General features: G+C 41.3%; 1 protein-coding gene across 4 annotated transcripts in view; it reads left to right on the forward strand.

Moving 5' to 3' along the window:
* Nucleotides 1-2,405: 2,405 nt before the first annotated feature.
* Nucleotides 2,406-18,067, forward strand: part of pcdh10a (protocadherin 10a) — a 32,815-nt gene continuing 17,153 nt past the window's right edge. For 3 of the 4 annotated variants that reach the window (XM_033971472.2, XM_033971495.2, XM_033971465.2), the window contains exons 1-3: nucleotides 2,406-5,462; nucleotides 6,683-6,741; nucleotides 7,430-7,536. In XM_033971472.2, the coding sequence (XP_033827363.1) occupies nucleotides 2,916-5,462; nucleotides 6,683-6,741; nucleotides 7,430-7,536 (2,713 nt within the window). In that variant the 5' untranslated portion in view covers nucleotides 2,406-2,915. The remainder of the gene's footprint in view (nucleotides 5,463-6,682; nucleotides 6,742-7,429; nucleotides 7,537-18,067) is intronic. The other variant, XM_033971479.2, reaches the window with a different exon arrangement.

Below are 18,067 nucleotides of genomic sequence, written 5' to 3' on the forward strand. Positions count from 1 at the left end.
GTGTCTTGAGTCCATCTATAAGAAGGACTCAATAAAGAGAGTTTGGACTGACCTTGGTAAACTCCTCCCTCTTCACAGCTGAGTGGACAGGCACTGATTAGCTTGTGATTGATAAGACGAGGAACAGGAAGCTGACACATTCTCATCTTTGTCATTGCATTATCTAGAAAATAAAGAAGTGCCATAACAGCCTGTCTAACATAGTGCATAGTAATGATTTTGTTTCATCCATACGACGCTATAGGGCTGTGTGAACTCCAAGCAGAAAAGGTTTTCTTGTGAGACATGACTTCATATATTAAAGGTGCACTATGTAATTTTTTCTGGTGGAGGAGGAGGCGAGGGGTCTACCAGCTCATGTCTCCATGGATATGTTACCTGGAATGTTCACCGTATGGAGTCTAGCTTGCGTTTTATCAATTACAGGTGTTGTTATTGCCTAAGAAAGATACGCATAGACTTAGACATAGCGTCGCCACCCTGTAGATCTGATCTGTAACATATGTGTCCATAAACAAGGTGTCACCTGCTTGTCTTGATGTAAATAGACACGTTTAAGCTCTTACTGTGGTGCATTGTAGCTATAGCAATGGTAGGGTGACTAGATTATCCAAAACCATTGATTTGTCTCAGTTTTATGCAAGAAATGTCCCAGGTGTTCCCATTTTTTACCAATTTGATCCCCGCCAACAGTAAAAAGGGCAATTTACTGACATTTTCTTCGCTAAAATAAGGAAAATCATGGTTGAAAATTAGCATAAGGCAAAAAAATAAATAAAATCTACAGAAGTGCCACAATTTATATACTGACCCACAAGTTTGTCAAGAATGGATAATGTTATACTCTGTTTTCTGGGTGTGTTTTTACTTTTGAAAATCTGGTAAGCAATGGCATCTCCATGAAACAAGCAGCCTGTGGAGTCTACACCACAAAAGTTACATGCATTAAATCATACTTGAACTGTTTATGCTCCACTGATATTTATTCAGCCTGAACCAAAACAAATAAACACCTTGCAAAAGTCACAAGGCGCACGTACTACAAGCAGGTTTACGCATCATGGTATCTGCAGTAGCTAAGCAAATACGACTTTAATTACCACTAGCTATCAAAACTGTGTGATCTAATTAATGCCTACCTCGTTCGCAGTGAAAAGGAGTTACTCGGGTTTCTCATTGCCCACGTGGATGCATTTCAAAAAGGAAGGAAAAAGGGGCTGACGCGAGGGGGCGACGTTGGTCTCCGTAACGCACGCCACGGCTGCTGCGAGAAGAGGATGGAGAGGAGCCTCTGACGTGTGCGCGCTCCCTTTCTCTCTCTTTCTCTCTCTCTCTCTCGTCTCTCCTTCTCTGAGATCCCACTCTCTCGTGTCAGCTCGAGTCAGTCACACGGCTACAGCTCAGACATGGCTTCAAATTCATCTAACGTCTGCTCTTTGTTTCTCCTGACTTTTATGATTAGATGCGGGATTCGCGTTTAACTTGGTGTTGAATGCGCACCACAATGGGCACGTCGCTTTGCATTAACGCCTGATACTTCTCCAGCTCCTCTACGAATCCGACTTATGTTAATTAGCCTCAATTACTCTCGTTTTCATCTTTTTGTCATCATCCTTTCAACAGTTAGACCCCTGCTATCTGTCTCATTTCCTAGCGGTCCATTTGCATTTTTAATTCACGCGTTATGAATTCAATCGGAGTATGATGCAAGTCGTGAACAGTCGAGGCCAGCATGTGAGGGGGTTAATGATAAGATCGAGGAGATAGAGGAACTAATAGGCTTCAGTCTATTAGCAGCATAGGACCAAACCATGACGCTTCATTGCACTGGATGAAAGCAACTCGTGTAATCTAATATAGGCAACACTGGTGCTCACTACAAGCTCTAATGAACTTAGGTCTTTGCATGTTGCATTTCTTCCCAAAGTATCTGTTGCATCAATTTTTGACTGTGCCCATGGCTGCAGTCTGGCCCTATTTAAAGGCTGTTACTAAGATGAATAAAAAAATAGGATGGACTATTTAAAATGAAAATATTTACAACAGAAAACATTACAATACAATGTAGATTATCTGTTGTTAAAGATATAGGATGGATGGTGATAAATACTTTAGATACTGGTAATAGAACGTTAAGCAGTGCTGATATTCAACTTTATTCATTCACTAAATGTGTAAACCATTTAATTTCTCCCTCACAGCCCATTCCCTGCCGGGTGGAGAGAGATAGAGCAGCTTGCGCTTAACTGGTTTTGTTAGTCCGGTAAGATGTGCGCCCTAGCTGGCGTCGCAGAGCCCCAATCAGGTGCCATTACACCCGCTGTTTGAGGCTACCATTGGCTGTTGGAGAAAGGAGCTGTGCGCAAAACCAACCCCGCCGCTCTCACTCGCCTTACAGGAGCTGAGCCGCGCACATCCTCTCGCTCACAGTGCAGTGATTCCAGTCTCTCCCGCGAACTGCTGCACAGAAAGATACGGGAAAAGTCCTGCATTTTATTCAAGTAGTTTCATCGTCAACCCTGCGTCAAAGGAACTCCTGGATTCTTTTGCCATTCATGTGGGATTTCTTGAAATTGTTTTTTTCTGACTTTATATGAAGCCTATGTTCATTATAGGAGTGTTGGCTGTGCGCCCTGGCTCCAGTTTTGCAATGTTTTCGCTGACGCCAAAAACTCTGCAGAATTGATTAAAACAGAGGCGCTTGGATCAAATGGCTTTGATTCTCACAAGTGAAACGACAAAATGTTCCACTGACGCACAGCAAAGGAGAGGAATTTTACATCGGGATAGCATTGCTGCTGCTAAACGATCCTTTACGCGGCCAGGGGACATGAGAAATGCGACTTTGCTGTAAAAACTGGAATTAACTTTTTCTACTTTTTGTTTCATTTTCAAGTGCACTTTGCCACGGGGAGATGCTGTGCTTAGTGTTGCTGCTCTCCATCATCAATGGAGCTGCGTCTCAGCTGCACTACTCCGTGCCTGAGGAGCAGGAGCCAGGCTCCGTGGTTGGGAATATTGCAGAGGATTTGGGACTGGACATTACTAAACTTTCCGCTCGCCGTTTCCAAACTGTGGCGAGTTCACGGACCCCTTATCTGGAGGTAAACTTGGAGAATGGCGCGCTTGTTGTAAAGGAGAAAATAGACCGTGAAGAGATCTGTAAGCAGACTGTCCCGTGCCTATTGCACCTGGAGGTATTTTTAGAGAACCCGCTGGAGCTTTTCCGTGTCGAAATAGAAGTGATGGATATCAATGACAACCCACCCAGCTTCCCTGAGACGGACATTTCAGTGGAAATATCAGAGAGCGCTATCCCGGGTACGCGTTTCCCTGTAGAGAACGCGTTCGACCCCGACGTGGGCACAAACGCGCTCAGCACCTATGCCATCACCAACAATAACTACTTCTATCTGGACGTGCAGACGCAGAGCGACGGAAACAAGTTCGCAGAACTCGTTCTGGAGAAGCCATTGGACAGAGAACAGCAGGCAGTGCACCGATACGTGCTCACTGCTGTGGATGGAGGCGTCCCACAGAGAACAGGCACTGCTCTGCTAGTGGTCAAAGTACTGGACTCAAATGACAACGCGCCCACGTTTGACCAGTCCGTGTACAGCGTAAATCTGAAGGAAAACTCTCCCGTGGGCACTTTAGTAATCGAACTCAACGCCACAGACGTGGATGAGGGGCAGAACGGGGAGGTAGTTTACTCTTTCAGCAACCACAACGCTCCACGAATAAAGGACTTGTTCAGCATAGACGACAGGACAGGCAGAATAGAAGTGTCAGGGGAGATTGACTATGAAGAGAGCAGCACGCATCAGATTTATGTCCAAGCTAAAGACCTAGGGGCTAACGCAGTCCCTGCGCATTGCAAAGTCCTGGTCAAACTAGTGGATGTGAACGACAACACACCAGAGATCGGCTTCAGCACAGTGACTGAGTCTGTGAGTGAGCAGGACGCGCCGGGGACAGTTATCGCTCTGTTCAGTGTTTCTGACAGAGACTCTGGTGAGAACGGCCAGATGAGCTGTGAGATCCTCGGAGACGTCCCTTTCAAACTGAAATTATCTTTTAAGAATTACTACACCATAGTCACAGACGGCCCTCTGGACAGAGAGAGTACAGACGCGTACACAATAACAGTAGTGGCTAAAGACAAGGGGCAGCCTTCTCTGGCCACTAGTAAGTCAATTAAAGTGCACGTATCAGATGAGAATGACAACGCACCACGCTTTAAGCAGGCGGTATATGACGTGTACGTGACAGAAAACAATGTGCCAGGGGCTTTCATTCAGGGGGTGAGCGCACTAGACCCAGACATCGGCCAGAATGCGCTCATTACATACTCCATATTGGAATGTGATATCCAGGGCATGTCTGTGGAAACGTATGTGTCCATAAACAAGGAGACAGGCTACCTTTACGCGCTGCGCTCCTTTGACTATGAGCAGCTAAAAGAGTTCAGTTTCATGGTTCAAGCGAAAGATTCTGGCGCAGCTGAGCTCTTCTCCAACGCCACTGTCAATGTGATCATAGTGGATCAAAATGACAACGCCCCCACCGTCATAGCCCCCATAGGGAAGAATGGCACGGCCAAGGAGCACCTGCCGCGTTCAGCTGAGCCTGGTTACCTGGTGACGCGCATTGTGGCTATGGATGCGGATGATGGAGAAAACGCACGGCTGTCCTACAGCATTCTGCGCGGAAACGAGATGGGGATGTTCCGTATGGACTGGAGGACGGGTGAGCTAAGGACAGCACGAAGAATATCTCCCAAACGGGACCCACAAGGCTTCTATGATCTCCTCATAGAGGTGAGGGACCACGGGCAGCCGCCTCTGTCCTCCTCAGCCAGCGTCAGTGTGATCCTGGTGGACAGTGTGGTAGAGGGCCGCAGTGGCGACCGCGCCTCCACCTCGAAAGCCAAAGACACTTCTCTGGACTTAACTCTCATCCTCATTATTGCCCTGGGCTCTGTGTCATTCATCTTTCTTCTGGCTATGATTGTGCTCGCTGTGCGCTGCCAGAAGGACAAAAAGCTGAGCCTGTCCACGTGTCTGCTGGCTGGGGAGTGCTGCCTGTGCTGTGGCGCGTGCTGTAGCAGACAGGCTCGAGGACGCAAGCAGAAGAAGCTCAGTAAGTCGGACATTATGTTAGTCCAAAGCACCAACGTGACGTCAGGGGTGGGGCCCGTGGGACAGGTGCCCGTGGAGGAGTCGGGCGTGGGCGGAGTGGGTGGGGGATTTGGCTCTCATCACCATCAGAACCAGAACTCCTACTGTTATCAAGTGTGTCTCACTCCAGAATCTGCCAAGACCGACCTGATGTTCCTGAAGCCCTGCAGCCCGTCCCGCAGCACCGACACGGACCACACCAACCCCTGCGGGGCTCTCGTCACCGGATACAGTGACCAGCAGCCCGATATCATATCCAACGGCAGCATCCTGTCCAGTGAGGTAAGAGTTCTTTGTCCTTAGTCATTTGTCCTTTCATTCAGAACTTTCTTGCTAGTTTACCCAACTATTTGTGTAAATAACTACCATGTAGGATCCATATATATATATATATATATATATATATATATATATATATATATATATATATATATATATATATATATATATATATATATATATATATATATATATAGGCCCACTGGCCTTTAATATTTAATTGTCACAGTCAGTGGTCAGGACAATTAAAATGAACTAAAATCAAGTTCAAATGAGTAAAATAAACATAACAGTGAGAGAGGGAGAGAGAGGGAGAGGGAGGGGGAGAGAGGACTGTGCATGACATTCTGGCTCATTCTTTTTACCCTCTTTTTGTTAATGGCACTATGAACTGTCTTAATAATATATTATGAAGTGTGATAAAATATAGATAAAACAACATTTTTGGGGAGGTCATTATTTATCGGCTGTGCTTTTTCTTTGCACTACTGAAACAATTGAGGTTATTCTTTGGCTATATGATAAGATTTGAGCTGTAGAGGGTTGAATTAATAACTTATATGAGTCATTACAGGCACAAACTAAGTACTAAAGCACTTCATTCTGCCATTTTTTTCACAGGTCATGTAAAAAAAGTAAATAAAAAAAAAAAAAAAAAAAAAAAAAAAAAAAAATATATATATATATATATATATATATATATATATATATATATATATATATATATATATATATATATATATATATATATATATATATATATATATCTCAGTACGTGACAGGCCTAGTCACATTCAAACACAGAGATTGGGTTTTGGTTCAACAGAAAATATCACAATTGTCCAAAATAAATTATTGATGCAGCTGTTCAACTGTTCAAATCTAAGTAAACTGTGAGATACTTCTGTCTGGGCTTTCTCCGTTGGTTGGATTCTTGCTGTGGTAGGGACATACAGCCCAGTCGCAGCCCCCTGCCTTTGCTTTAGTTATTCCCCACACGAGCCGGCATGGCAGCACACGGACAAAGGCTGTTCAGTTTCAGTGTTGTGAGGCTCAATCATTTACGCATTCATTGGCTCTCCCAAACCCACTCTCTCCACTCCACTCACCCACTTCTTCAGCCACAGAGGACTGCTGCACCCTCACTGATGGCTATATGAACATTACATTATACTAAGCTGTTGTTGACTACTAATCGAATAATATGTGTCTCTATCTTTCAGACCAAACACCAGCGAGCAGAGTTGAGCTATTTGGTGGATAGACCCAGACGTGTTAACAGGTATAAATTAAAATATAAAACTACCAGTCATATACATTTTGTTTACGTGTTTTTTAATAATTCTATAACAACGCTATAACACAAGATGGTGCCGGTCCAAAAACAAAAAATTGGTGGCACAAGGAGAATATTTAAGAACACAAGACACAATCTCACCAGGACTGGCTTGAAATTAAATATGTGTATTATAAAGAGGATAATGTAGCCAATATGTTTAAAGGGCAAAGTAAAGCTGTATTGCATAACTTTCTAGCCAAACATTTTTTCTCATTTTGGGTTTAATGCACTAAAACCCTCGAAAAACATCCATTCTTACAGTGTGTGGGCTTGCGTCTCCACAAACCTGACTCAAACTTGGCTTGGGGGAGGGCCTCCACCTGCTCGTTGCCATGTTACCGCCACCAAAAAATGTTGCTTTAAATATTACACAATGCTCAAAAATGTAATGTACTTCAAACTTGTTGCTTCCCAGCAGCTTGTCAAGGCTACAGATCCCATTGTATCAGTATCTCTAGTTTGGCACGTGTCCCAGTACAGCACTTATTAGAGCACTGGATTTCATTACATGCCATGTGTAACACCCAATTTGGATGCCTGATGACCACCACCGTGACTGTATTAATTTGTGTCTCATTTAATCCAGCCCGATTCCCCTCATTTTCACCAACCCCTCTGCTTCTCCTCTCAGCTCTGCGTTCCAAGAGGCAGATATTGTCAGCTCCAAGGACAGCGGTCACGGAGACAGCGAACAGGGCGACAGTGACCACGATGCCACCAACCGGGGCCACTCAGCCGGTGAGTTATAAACCTCATTTCAAATCATCACTTTTCTCCTTCCAGCAATGTCTTTCCAATAGTTTGCAAATGTGTACGGGATGGGAATGCAGGGTTGTTGGTGCGGATCGCTGGCTTTTAATTTCCTTAATTTGTGCCTGGCCCTGTCTGTGGTGGGGCTGCCGGCTGAGTGCGTAGAGGGAACAACCTCGGAGGTGCTGATTTGGTTGAAAGGAAGCGAGGAAATTTGTTGGAGAAGTTTTTTTTTTGTTTATTTTTTTCTGGCCCTGTTTTCTCCTTGCTTGTGTCTGGCTAACAACAGAGTGGTGCTGAAAAGGACAGCGACTTGAAGCGGAGGCAGTCCCATAGAGCTTTAGTGGCACTAATCAATAGGTTCACTCAAGTGGAAAGGGAAGCCATGGAAGTTAAATTGATGTAATGAGATGCATTTCAATCAGGGGTATGAGTGCTCTGTGGTAGATGCAGATGTTGGCTATGAACTTAGTGACTGTTTCTTTATGATCTCTTAATAAAGCGGTGCTACCCAATTTTACTAATGCCTTCCACAACCCTGCCACAGACCAACAACTTTGATTTTATTTTACTGCCAAAATGTAAATGTGAACCAGTTTGTAATCTGAAAACACAGTACTTTGAAACTGGTGGCATGGGATTTTTCTCTATACCTTTATATATCTACACCTTCATTAGCCGTATTAAAGCATAAGCCTTAATTCGTAATAGACAAATTGTTATTAAGAATGATTCAAGCGTAGTAACTAAATTAAAGAGTTAGGATTTAGGGTAAGGGAGTTGATGAAGTACTCACTAAGCCTGAAGAATACTTAAAAGGCTCATATTAGTCTATTTTCTGATCTATGTTATGTAGATGGAGTTGTGTTGTGTTTCATTCACACATGTTTAACACACAATCTTGCATATTTAGTCTATGTCTATCTTCTCTCAGATGAAAAACACTCTGTTCCACCTTGTGACATCATCATGTGGTAATACAGGAAGTGCTCCACTGTGTTTTTAAACCCCATACACCTTCACTTGAAACATTTGGATGATTTTAGTCCTGGAATTGCCCGTCTCCACTGAAGAAAAGATAAAAAGTAGCTGCTAACTTGAAAACTACAACTACCTGACATTATAAAAGGTTAGTCAAACATGTGTGAATGAAACAAAACACAACTCCAGGTATGTTTTTGATGAGGTAACAACATTAACGTGGTTTAAAGCTCACGCGGATCCATTTTGTGTAATATGGGACCTATAACAAACTGCATTTTTCATGAATTATATATAAATATTTGTTCATGCTTTATTAAGGCTAGTTTTGATATAGTGTGTAACTCTCAGGAGGTGCTTTTGTGTCTATTTTGCATCTAAAACATTACATATTGTGACTTTAAGTGTAGATACTATAAAGATTTTGTTTGTTTTCCTGATGGTAGCCATAGTAACTTGTAATCCAAAATCAGTGGGTGTAACATGGGAATAAAACAGTCTCTAGTTTGAACTATTCCTCAGTTAAATCCTGCTTCAGTAAACTATTAGCTAATTGCGCAGCTTTCCCCTAATCCAATAAACAACCACGTAGTCCCCATTTAAAGCAAAACACTACCTTTACAAAATGGCCAGATCCTATCATCTGCCCTCTCCATGTCCTGCTCTGGAATGCTATTAGGTTAGTACCTGTTTATTGATCACCGTGGAGACAGACAAAAAGTGAAGCAATCCAAAATCTCATTTCATATCGAATTGCCCTTTTCTTTCTGAGGGATTGTTCAAGCTCATGTAAGACCCTCTTGTCTAGACCACTGGCTGCCAAATATCATAAGAGTGCGAGGAATACAAATAGGTTAGATAGGATAGGTGTTATAGGGGAGTGAATAGTCTTAGTCAGCAGGCTCAACGCTGTTTGGCATTATTACACAAGCCAAACAAAATAAAGAGACGATAAGGGTGCACCACTCCTGGCCCTCGCTGATGGAACGGGATGGTAAGGTCAGACCACGCCAGGACTGAGATGCGAATTTGGAATGACGCCGGTGAACTCTATCTCTCCTTTTATCAACATCTAGAGTTATCTACATATAAAGTAAACGCAAACTAGTTTAAAAATGTATATGGAGTTGGATGTCCGCTGCTGACAGGGAGGGAGCTTGGCTGGGTTTGAAACGTTTCACGATAAAGAGCACAGACTGTACCATTAGGAATGTATGAAATGCATCTTAACCTTTCAGAGGCTCCAGGCAGTATCTGATACATAATGTCACTTGGTTCAGTGGTGTATTGTGAGACTGATTTTGTTATTTTCCCAAGTGGAGATAATGCCAAAATGAGAATTAGTTTAGATTTTGAGTGTACCGGGGGAATTCATATTGCATAAATAGTCGGTGTTGTTCAGGGTGAGCTGTAACAACGTTTAATATCGTATTTAATGAGAAAAAACAGTCCAAAATCAATCTGGCAGGTGCTGACCATGTCTCTCTTGGGTTGATAAATACTTGCACAGCTTTTAAATACGTGTACTATGCAATTTTTTTTTTTTTAATATTGGGAGTTAATCTACCTAAAGCTGTAATATGTATCTTTTCTGATGGGATTGGGTGTCTTTCCATGGAGATGTTATAGCTTTGACTGAAATGTTCCATAGTATTGCATTATCTATCTCTATTTAAACAAGTAGGTGATGTCTCTAGGTCTTTTAACAGGTCATATCTGTGGAGAGCTGAGCCTGGTTACAGTAATTAAAGCAAAGCGAGTAAAGATCTCCATGGAGACAAGCCGATCACGCCAGACCCCTACTAGGAAAAAAAAACATGAAATACTTTGGTGGACTGGGTGGAAAAATAGGCTAACACAAAACATTTGATATATGATAATGCATTTGCTTAAAGGGGATGCCAATACGACTGCTTTGAACCGTCAGTAGATCACAATATTGATTTGTGTAAGTGGAATTGGACTATATTTGCGCACTAACCTGAGCTTACTCCTTAAAATCTCTGTAACTCAAGTACATTTCAATTCACTTTTTTTTTTTCTCTTGCTTTCACTAAACTTTCACCATAAGTTCAAACCTCACACTTAGCCTCGCACTTTTGACGACAACTGTTGTGCAAAATCAAACTGCACAAATTTGTCCTTCACTTTCTCCACTTATAAGTCATCAGTGCAGACTCTTGAGCGATTCTTGGCCCGCGCCCGTTCTCATTTGGCACGGGTCTGCTCGGAGCACCCGCAGTCAGCGCTGGTCCCTGCTTCTCGCGCGAGGACACCCAACATTTGTTCCTCATGTTGGATTTAGCAAAGGAACAGCTTACCACGCGACGGGAGGTAATATCACGCCACTGGTATTTTGGAAAGAGAGACACTCCGGTTCTGCCGACTTTTGTAAACAAACCCAGATGGCCTTGTGTGTGAGACCGTGTGTGGATGGCTCTGTAGGTATATCATTGTCTGCTTTAAAATTAACAAGTTAGAGGAGTAGTATCCTTTTGATATAGTACTCGAGTATCAAAGGAAGTGATCCAAAGTACTTTACGAGGAGGTGTCGTGCAAAATCGACTTTTTGGAGCTTTCTACCATTATTTCAACGTGGGGTATCTGACTTTATTCTCGTAAATGAGTTCATCTTTCCCCATCGGACCTACTGTAACAAATGACAAAACCGGACCACTGATCTAATAATAATAAAAAAATAATAAACACGGCTAAGAATGAGTCAGTGTTCGCGGTTGACCCTTGCTTCACTTCGTACATACTTCGACTGAAAAAAGCTATGAAAGGTTTGCGAAAGCTAGGAAAACAAAACGCCTACTTCCTCATTTTGCGGGCTGAAAATAATGCAGCTTTAAAGATGATTATCACACAAAACGCAGTAGCTGTTTCTCCAGCGATCCTGAGGTTGGCGGCTTGAATCCTGCTCTTAACTGGTGGTTGAGCGGTCCACTGACCCACAGGTTGGTGTTGCAATTCCAGCTCTCATTAATGTATGAGTGGTTAGCTGATGTAAAGCGCTTTGTGTGCCTTGAAGGTGGAAAAGCGCTTTATAACAATGTGACCATTTACCATGAAGCCAATCACGCTTTAGGTGAGGTAGAATTTGGGCAGTGGCCAGTTAGCAGCGCATTTGAATGAATGTAAGTTGAGTATGCGGTATATTTTACGACATTTGGATCCTAAATGCATAACTTTTAATCGCCAAAACTACTTATATTACTGATAGAAGACTACAGTGATTGAAAATGCAATGCAAGGGAGTGGTAGAGTCTTCGTAACTTACTGCAGCCCACATCTGAGTATCTCTTTGTCTAGTTGTAATCTGAAGCTACATGTGATGCCTATTCGTAATCCTCCAGTGTGCTTGTGTGTTTAGAGCAAGAGAAAGCCAAGATAGGTAATGATGTCTGTATTAAAAAGCAGCCCTCCTCTGAGACAGGCCTAAGAGAAGCTGAAATGAGATTCACTTTTGGAGCAGCAGAGTGGTAGTGCTAATGCTTGGCAGTCATCCAGGTGTACACAGGGTCCGTATAGGCCCCTGTCTCATTTGCGTATGTATGTGTGACTGTTTGAGTGTGTAAATATAGAGAGGAGGAATACTGCTGATTGTCTCATGTGGCTGTGTTTATTGTGTGTCTAGATGAATTTTATGCTGATTCCAGGACCAGGACAATGGAGTATTTTTAGATGTCTCTGCAGCTTCAGCACACGTACGCCACAAGTGGTCAGACCCAAACCACATAGGTATTCACTGCTTTTACAACAGCTTGATATGCAATACAGACGTGAGAAGTGCTTCAAATATGTGCCCAAATAAAAATGCAATTCTAGAAGTACAATAGCATAATACTACAACCCCGCTACTACTACTACTCCAAATAAAAACTCTACTATACATTCTACTGTATACATTATGAGACCATTTCTAAAGGATCCAAGTGTATCTAAATAGAGAGTTATGTTGTCTTGAAAGGCATCTGTAAAAACTAAACAGCAAGCGAGACACATTATTTTTTTATGCCTATCGATGTGTTTCCAAATAGTACAACATTAGGACCGTTGGCATAGCAATTAACAATAAAAAAACAAATATATCTTTTGAATGGGAGTGTTGCGTATAACAGGAAGCTGCATTACATGAATATTGGGTTAGAAAAAAAGAAAAAAAAAGCAGTTGTTGTCATACTTATACATGCAACCAATTAATTAGTAACCTTTTTAATTTGGTGTACGGTTTAGGATTTGGTCTTTTCCAGAGTTTCATTCTGTCCTTTATGCTTTAGGTGAAGGTGGTTGGTGGCATGAAGAATGGTACAATAACAGTTTGGGATCTGGTTCAAAATGGATGCCTTTAGGAGCACAGACAGATTTGAAAGGCCCATATATCGTGTGCATGTGTGTCTTTTGTGTGTTTAGTGTACTTTTGTCGTGCACTTGTTCTTGGTGGTGGTTTGTGGCATGGGCTCATCTTTCATCCTGTCTCCCCCCACACGTTGGCTCTCTCCCCGCAACACTCGGCTGATCCGTAATTCATTTCTGGACCCTTTTGCATGGCAATTATCAAAGCAGGGTTGAGAGGGGTTCCTTCCTCATGGGACCACGCGACGCACGCTATTCCCTTTTTTGGTGCACCTCCGAATATTTCAAATCAAGGGGAGACCATTTCCAGTTGGCATATCATCAACCACACCTGCCGTTGCTTCCCGCTCGGCCGCCCGTCTGACACTTTAGAAAATAACTCTCCTGACGTGGTTTTAAATCAAAGGGACACCGCAAGTGGGGCTGCTGGGATATCACCAGATACACTTTCAAAAGTAGGCAAATGGCTTTTCTGAGAGCGTCTGTCTGCTGTGTCAGGTGCCAGAATACTAAAGATTGACTATGGCGCACCTTCCGCTACCCTCTCACACTTTTCTGTATTATCGCGAAATGAAGTGGGAACAGCAGCCAAAACTGCTAAGGATTAAGGATGTTGTTATTATAGACTGTATATATAAATGGACATAGCTAACGTGATAGCTGCCCCGTTCCAAATAGGAAGTGCTCATGGCCGTGCTTCCGGCTCCATCGACTTTGGCACCAATAATTAATTAAAACATTTGTCACCCCTCTTTTCTTTAACGGCTGCAGTGAGCCTTGTCATTTTGGTCTAAAATTGATCGTATGGTTCCGCTTCACATGATCCTGGTGTTTTTATTTTGCTGTTTTGTCCATAAATCAATATATGAACATTAATAAGAGACAAATCCGGTGCCGACTTTCGCTAGCGTTAACAACTGGTTTGATTGACAGCTTGATTTATGCTTTCTTTGTCAGATTACACTAATCCTAAAACTTAGATTGGGTATTAGGTTCACATAAATTACACAAAATTAGTAAACATGTAATGCTTTTGTAATAATTACACTAGGAGAAAAAAAAAAAGACAAAATTCATGCTATATAATATACAAAGTGAGTAAAAGAGTAAAATATCAGTTACTCATTGCCACACCTTTGATTGGAAAGAGAAAACACATCTGTAAAAAGTCTCAGATGAAAAAAACAAAAAACTAAATCAAATATAAAATCCGCCATGGTAGAAAAGAAAAAATCTTCAAAAGAATAATTGTCTGTGGAGTGTTCGATCAGCTGTGAAAGTCTGGTGGGGGGTTGAAATGATCATTATCGGGACGTTTGTTTTGGTGCGAACAACAGCCGTGACAAATGGCAGAATTAAATCACCGTGGCAACGCTGAATTAGATGGCTGATTATGAATTAGTGGCAGGCTGCATGTTGCGGTTCCCCATGTCACCGGGCTGTCACAGGAAGTTATCACGCCAGGCTTCCAAACTCCGGCCTCCAGAGATGTGCAGTGCCCAGAGGACCTGCTTTCCAAAAATATCACCTTTAGACATGTAGAAAAACTCACCCTCTACAGTATGCAGAAGTATTTGTGTGTTTCTGAAAATACGGCGAGATGCAATTGAATGTCTTCTTCAAACGAAAGTAGTAGTAGCAGTATTATCCTGGTATATACAACCTTTTTGGCATAATATAACGGGCGACAATACCTCAGTTGGTAGAGTGTTTGTCCACTGATCCGAAGGTTGGCAATTCGAATCCCGCTCTCGACATAAACATCATTGTGTGTGAATTGGTGAGTGGTTCCTTGATGTAAAGCTCTTGGAGTGCTTTGAAGGTGGAAAAGTGCTTTATAAAAATGTGACCATCTACCATAAAAAAGCAGAACTTGATAGACTTTCAGTAAAGTGTTTTCTCTTAGTGTCAATTTGTGGATTTAGTTTTTGTATTTTTTGTATTTTTAATATTTATGTATAGCTCAACTAACCCTATTTGTGGATTCCAGCAGCTATGACCTTAAGTGCTTAAAAATCATTCATTTCTAACATCTGCTGACAATGCAACTGCTCCTTTCTCCTCTCTTACCAGGAAATCAATATCCAATAGTTATAATTGTGGCCACATTGTCGATGCGTCCTTATGACACACAGTTTTAGATGGGAAACTGTCTGAATCAATCGTGACATTACTCATTGAACGGTGCAATCTACAGATCATTAGTTGCATTCATTCACTTTAACAGTTCTGAATGCCATAGGTTAAAATGGGCTTAGATAATCTTACTCATTTGGCTGCATTTGGAGCGGGAACAAATGATGTTTATGTTTATGCTATCATTCTGAGGACCCTCATGTTAGGTATGTACTTTCAATACTTCTTTTTGTATTATGTTCAGGCTATTGCTTCACCCAGAGTTCTTTTTGCGCTGTACTATATTTATAAATCCACTATATGCACTCTACCACCCATCACTCGCATATTTGATCTTGCTACAATGTCATTTTCTCATCCTATTTCTCTGCACAGAATTCCCAAGTCCAGACAAGTTTTGAGTTTTGTTTCAGAAGATATAAATCTGTAAATTCTGGGTCACCCACATTTTTTAAAACAAGTGGAGAAAGGGCATGAAATCTACCAAAACAAGTACACAGTGTTCTACCAGAAATTACTTTTAGAAACAGATGGATGATATAAACTTGGAAAATTAATTTAAATGGCCGATATAGTTTATGATTACAACTTTTTATTATAGAAAAAAATCCATCATTGAAAGGTAATTGGGCAAATGACTGTACCAGACACACTGTCCTTATATCTTTTGATTTTGAAAGTACATTTTGTTAAAGATAAAATGTGTTTCCCAACAGTTATTCAAATAGACACACAGTACATGGTGTGCTATAATCAAAAGACCAGGTAAGGATAGGGGAAGTATTCTCTTTAATGCATTAGAGAGCATTGATGTAAATCGTTCAGGCATGAAAGAGCTGAATTAGCTGAATAGAGTTTTGAGTGTTCCAACCCTGAAATCAGAGAAAAGAATGAAATGTGATAATGAAATATAAAGCAAAACGTTTAAAGAGATGCGATTTCTCAAAGTGGGCCTTGGGTATTTACGACTAAAGTGAAGCAGCCTGCTGTTAAGACCAGTGAGAGAGGTCATAAACATGTTGACATTAGTAACAGTTTCTGCTTCAGAAAGTACACGCCTGGAAGTCATAAATCTCCCATAAGGCCATGTCCACACCGTTTACTGCTACATCCTTTTGACTGCAGGTTTCCATAAGTCCACTTGAGAGCACAATGTAGCATTTATCAGTAATCTGTGGACCACCCAAAAGTACAACATAAATTCTGAATGTTTAAAGGCCAGCTGTGCCCATTTTTCCCATGTGCTTGAGCAAAATTTGTCTTTCCCCAGTACAGACATATTTTATAAGCAGCTCTTGAGGTCAAAATACGTCTGCTGTGTACTGTCTGCATCGGAATATAAAGCATTTTATTGTCTGCTAGATGTTAGCATATTGCCGTGTCGGCAAAACTCCGCTCTGGCCTCTGAAACTTGTGAAAAGTGCTTATAAAGTCATCGCAGTGAATAATTAGGGTGTTAAGAATCATAAGGTAAGTAAGGGAAAACTTTGGACCAATGCAAACTATGTAAGGTTAGTTCTGCTAGTTCTGTTTTTCAAGTTTCTCAAATACATAAAAATCAGGCGGAATTATGAAGGATACAGTATTTTTTAATTTGCTTCACACAAACTATAACTTAAAATGGTAAAGAAAAAAAAAAAGAAACATAAAAATTAAATATGTTAATTTTGTGATAATTCACTTATTTAAATTATGTTTTATCTGTTTTGTAACGTGTGTTTTAATATAATTTGTAGTAGCTGAGAAGAGTTTTAAGACAAGAGTTTTTTTTAATTTACCATCAGTACGCGACATATCTAGTGTAACTGACCACTATATCACACTTTGTTTATCACAAAACAATTCTCCAAATTCAAAATGCATCTGTACCACGCTGTCACCACCCATCCAAACTGAAATACTGTATTTGTTAAGTCTTATACTTAATCACAGGACACTCAGCCGTGCATTCGATTTGTAAATATAGGTTGCTAAAAATACAATTAGAATTTTTGTTTGGATTATTTATGGAACAATTTTATGCATCAGATTTTGCAAAGGCATTTCTGAATTATAAAAGGTTTACCATTTTAAGTCCTAGTTTCAGAAAGTATGTTAACAGACACAGACATTCCTAAGACACTGCAGCTTGCTTCAAAACAACCTCCCATTCCTTAAACCTTCCTCTTGTACTGTTCATAGTCAGCCTTTGTGTAATGATTCAAGACGCGCTTTCAAAAACTAAACTTGGATGATTTTGAATCTAATAAAACGGTGGTTCTCAAACTGTGGCATGTGTATTTGAGATGGTACGTGGACTCTCAGTTCATCTTAACTTGCGTTGTGTTCAGATTGCAGGGTCAGGGGCGTGTTTGAGAACTGATTCCACAGGCGTCAGAAACCAGAGTTGACGAATCTGAAGTTTTGGTGAAATTCAGAGCACGTCAACGAGTTTCAAGCGTTTGCTCTTAAATGCAAAGGCGTCCAACCAGAGGCATTTGACGTGACTTAGCCTTAGTGGTATAGCCCTATTTTTGACATGCTTCAGTCATAGTGCTAGTCCAGGGCTTCTGATTAGAGATATTAAGATTTTTTCCCAAATGCTGCAAATATTAATGGCTACAGTATGTTAATCGTGGAAGTTTTAGAATCAACGATATACCGCAAAAAATGTTAATCAAGGTGCAACCCAGAGCACAATGGAGTGTGTTCACAGAGCCCAGTGCGTCAACTAACCACTAAAACGAAATTATTGAGCATCCACTCAGTAACAAATCAAGTCGTCAGTATGGGACCGTTTTAAATATCCTTGAGTATCCCAGGGTGTCGTAAAAAGCCCATGGATTTCCATTGTCCATTATGTAAATCCTCTTGTCGTAAAGTTGCTGTCAAAGACGCTAAAATGTGATCCAACCATCCATTGAAAATTGTTCATCACGGTTTGTCCCAGTAAAGGTACAAGATGTCCACGCCTCAGTATAATGTGGTCCATAAAAAGTCATGTGGCTCACAACACAAAACCAATGTGCTTTAACTGCAATCTGAAAATATCATGTGGTATTTG

This window comes from Periophthalmus magnuspinnatus, chromosome 1 (assembly GCF_009829125.3).
Source record: "Periophthalmus magnuspinnatus isolate fPerMag1 chromosome 1, fPerMag1.2.pri, whole genome shotgun sequence".
NCBI classification, from domain to species: Eukaryota; Metazoa; Chordata; class Actinopteri; order Gobiiformes; family Gobiidae; genus Periophthalmus; species Periophthalmus magnuspinnatus.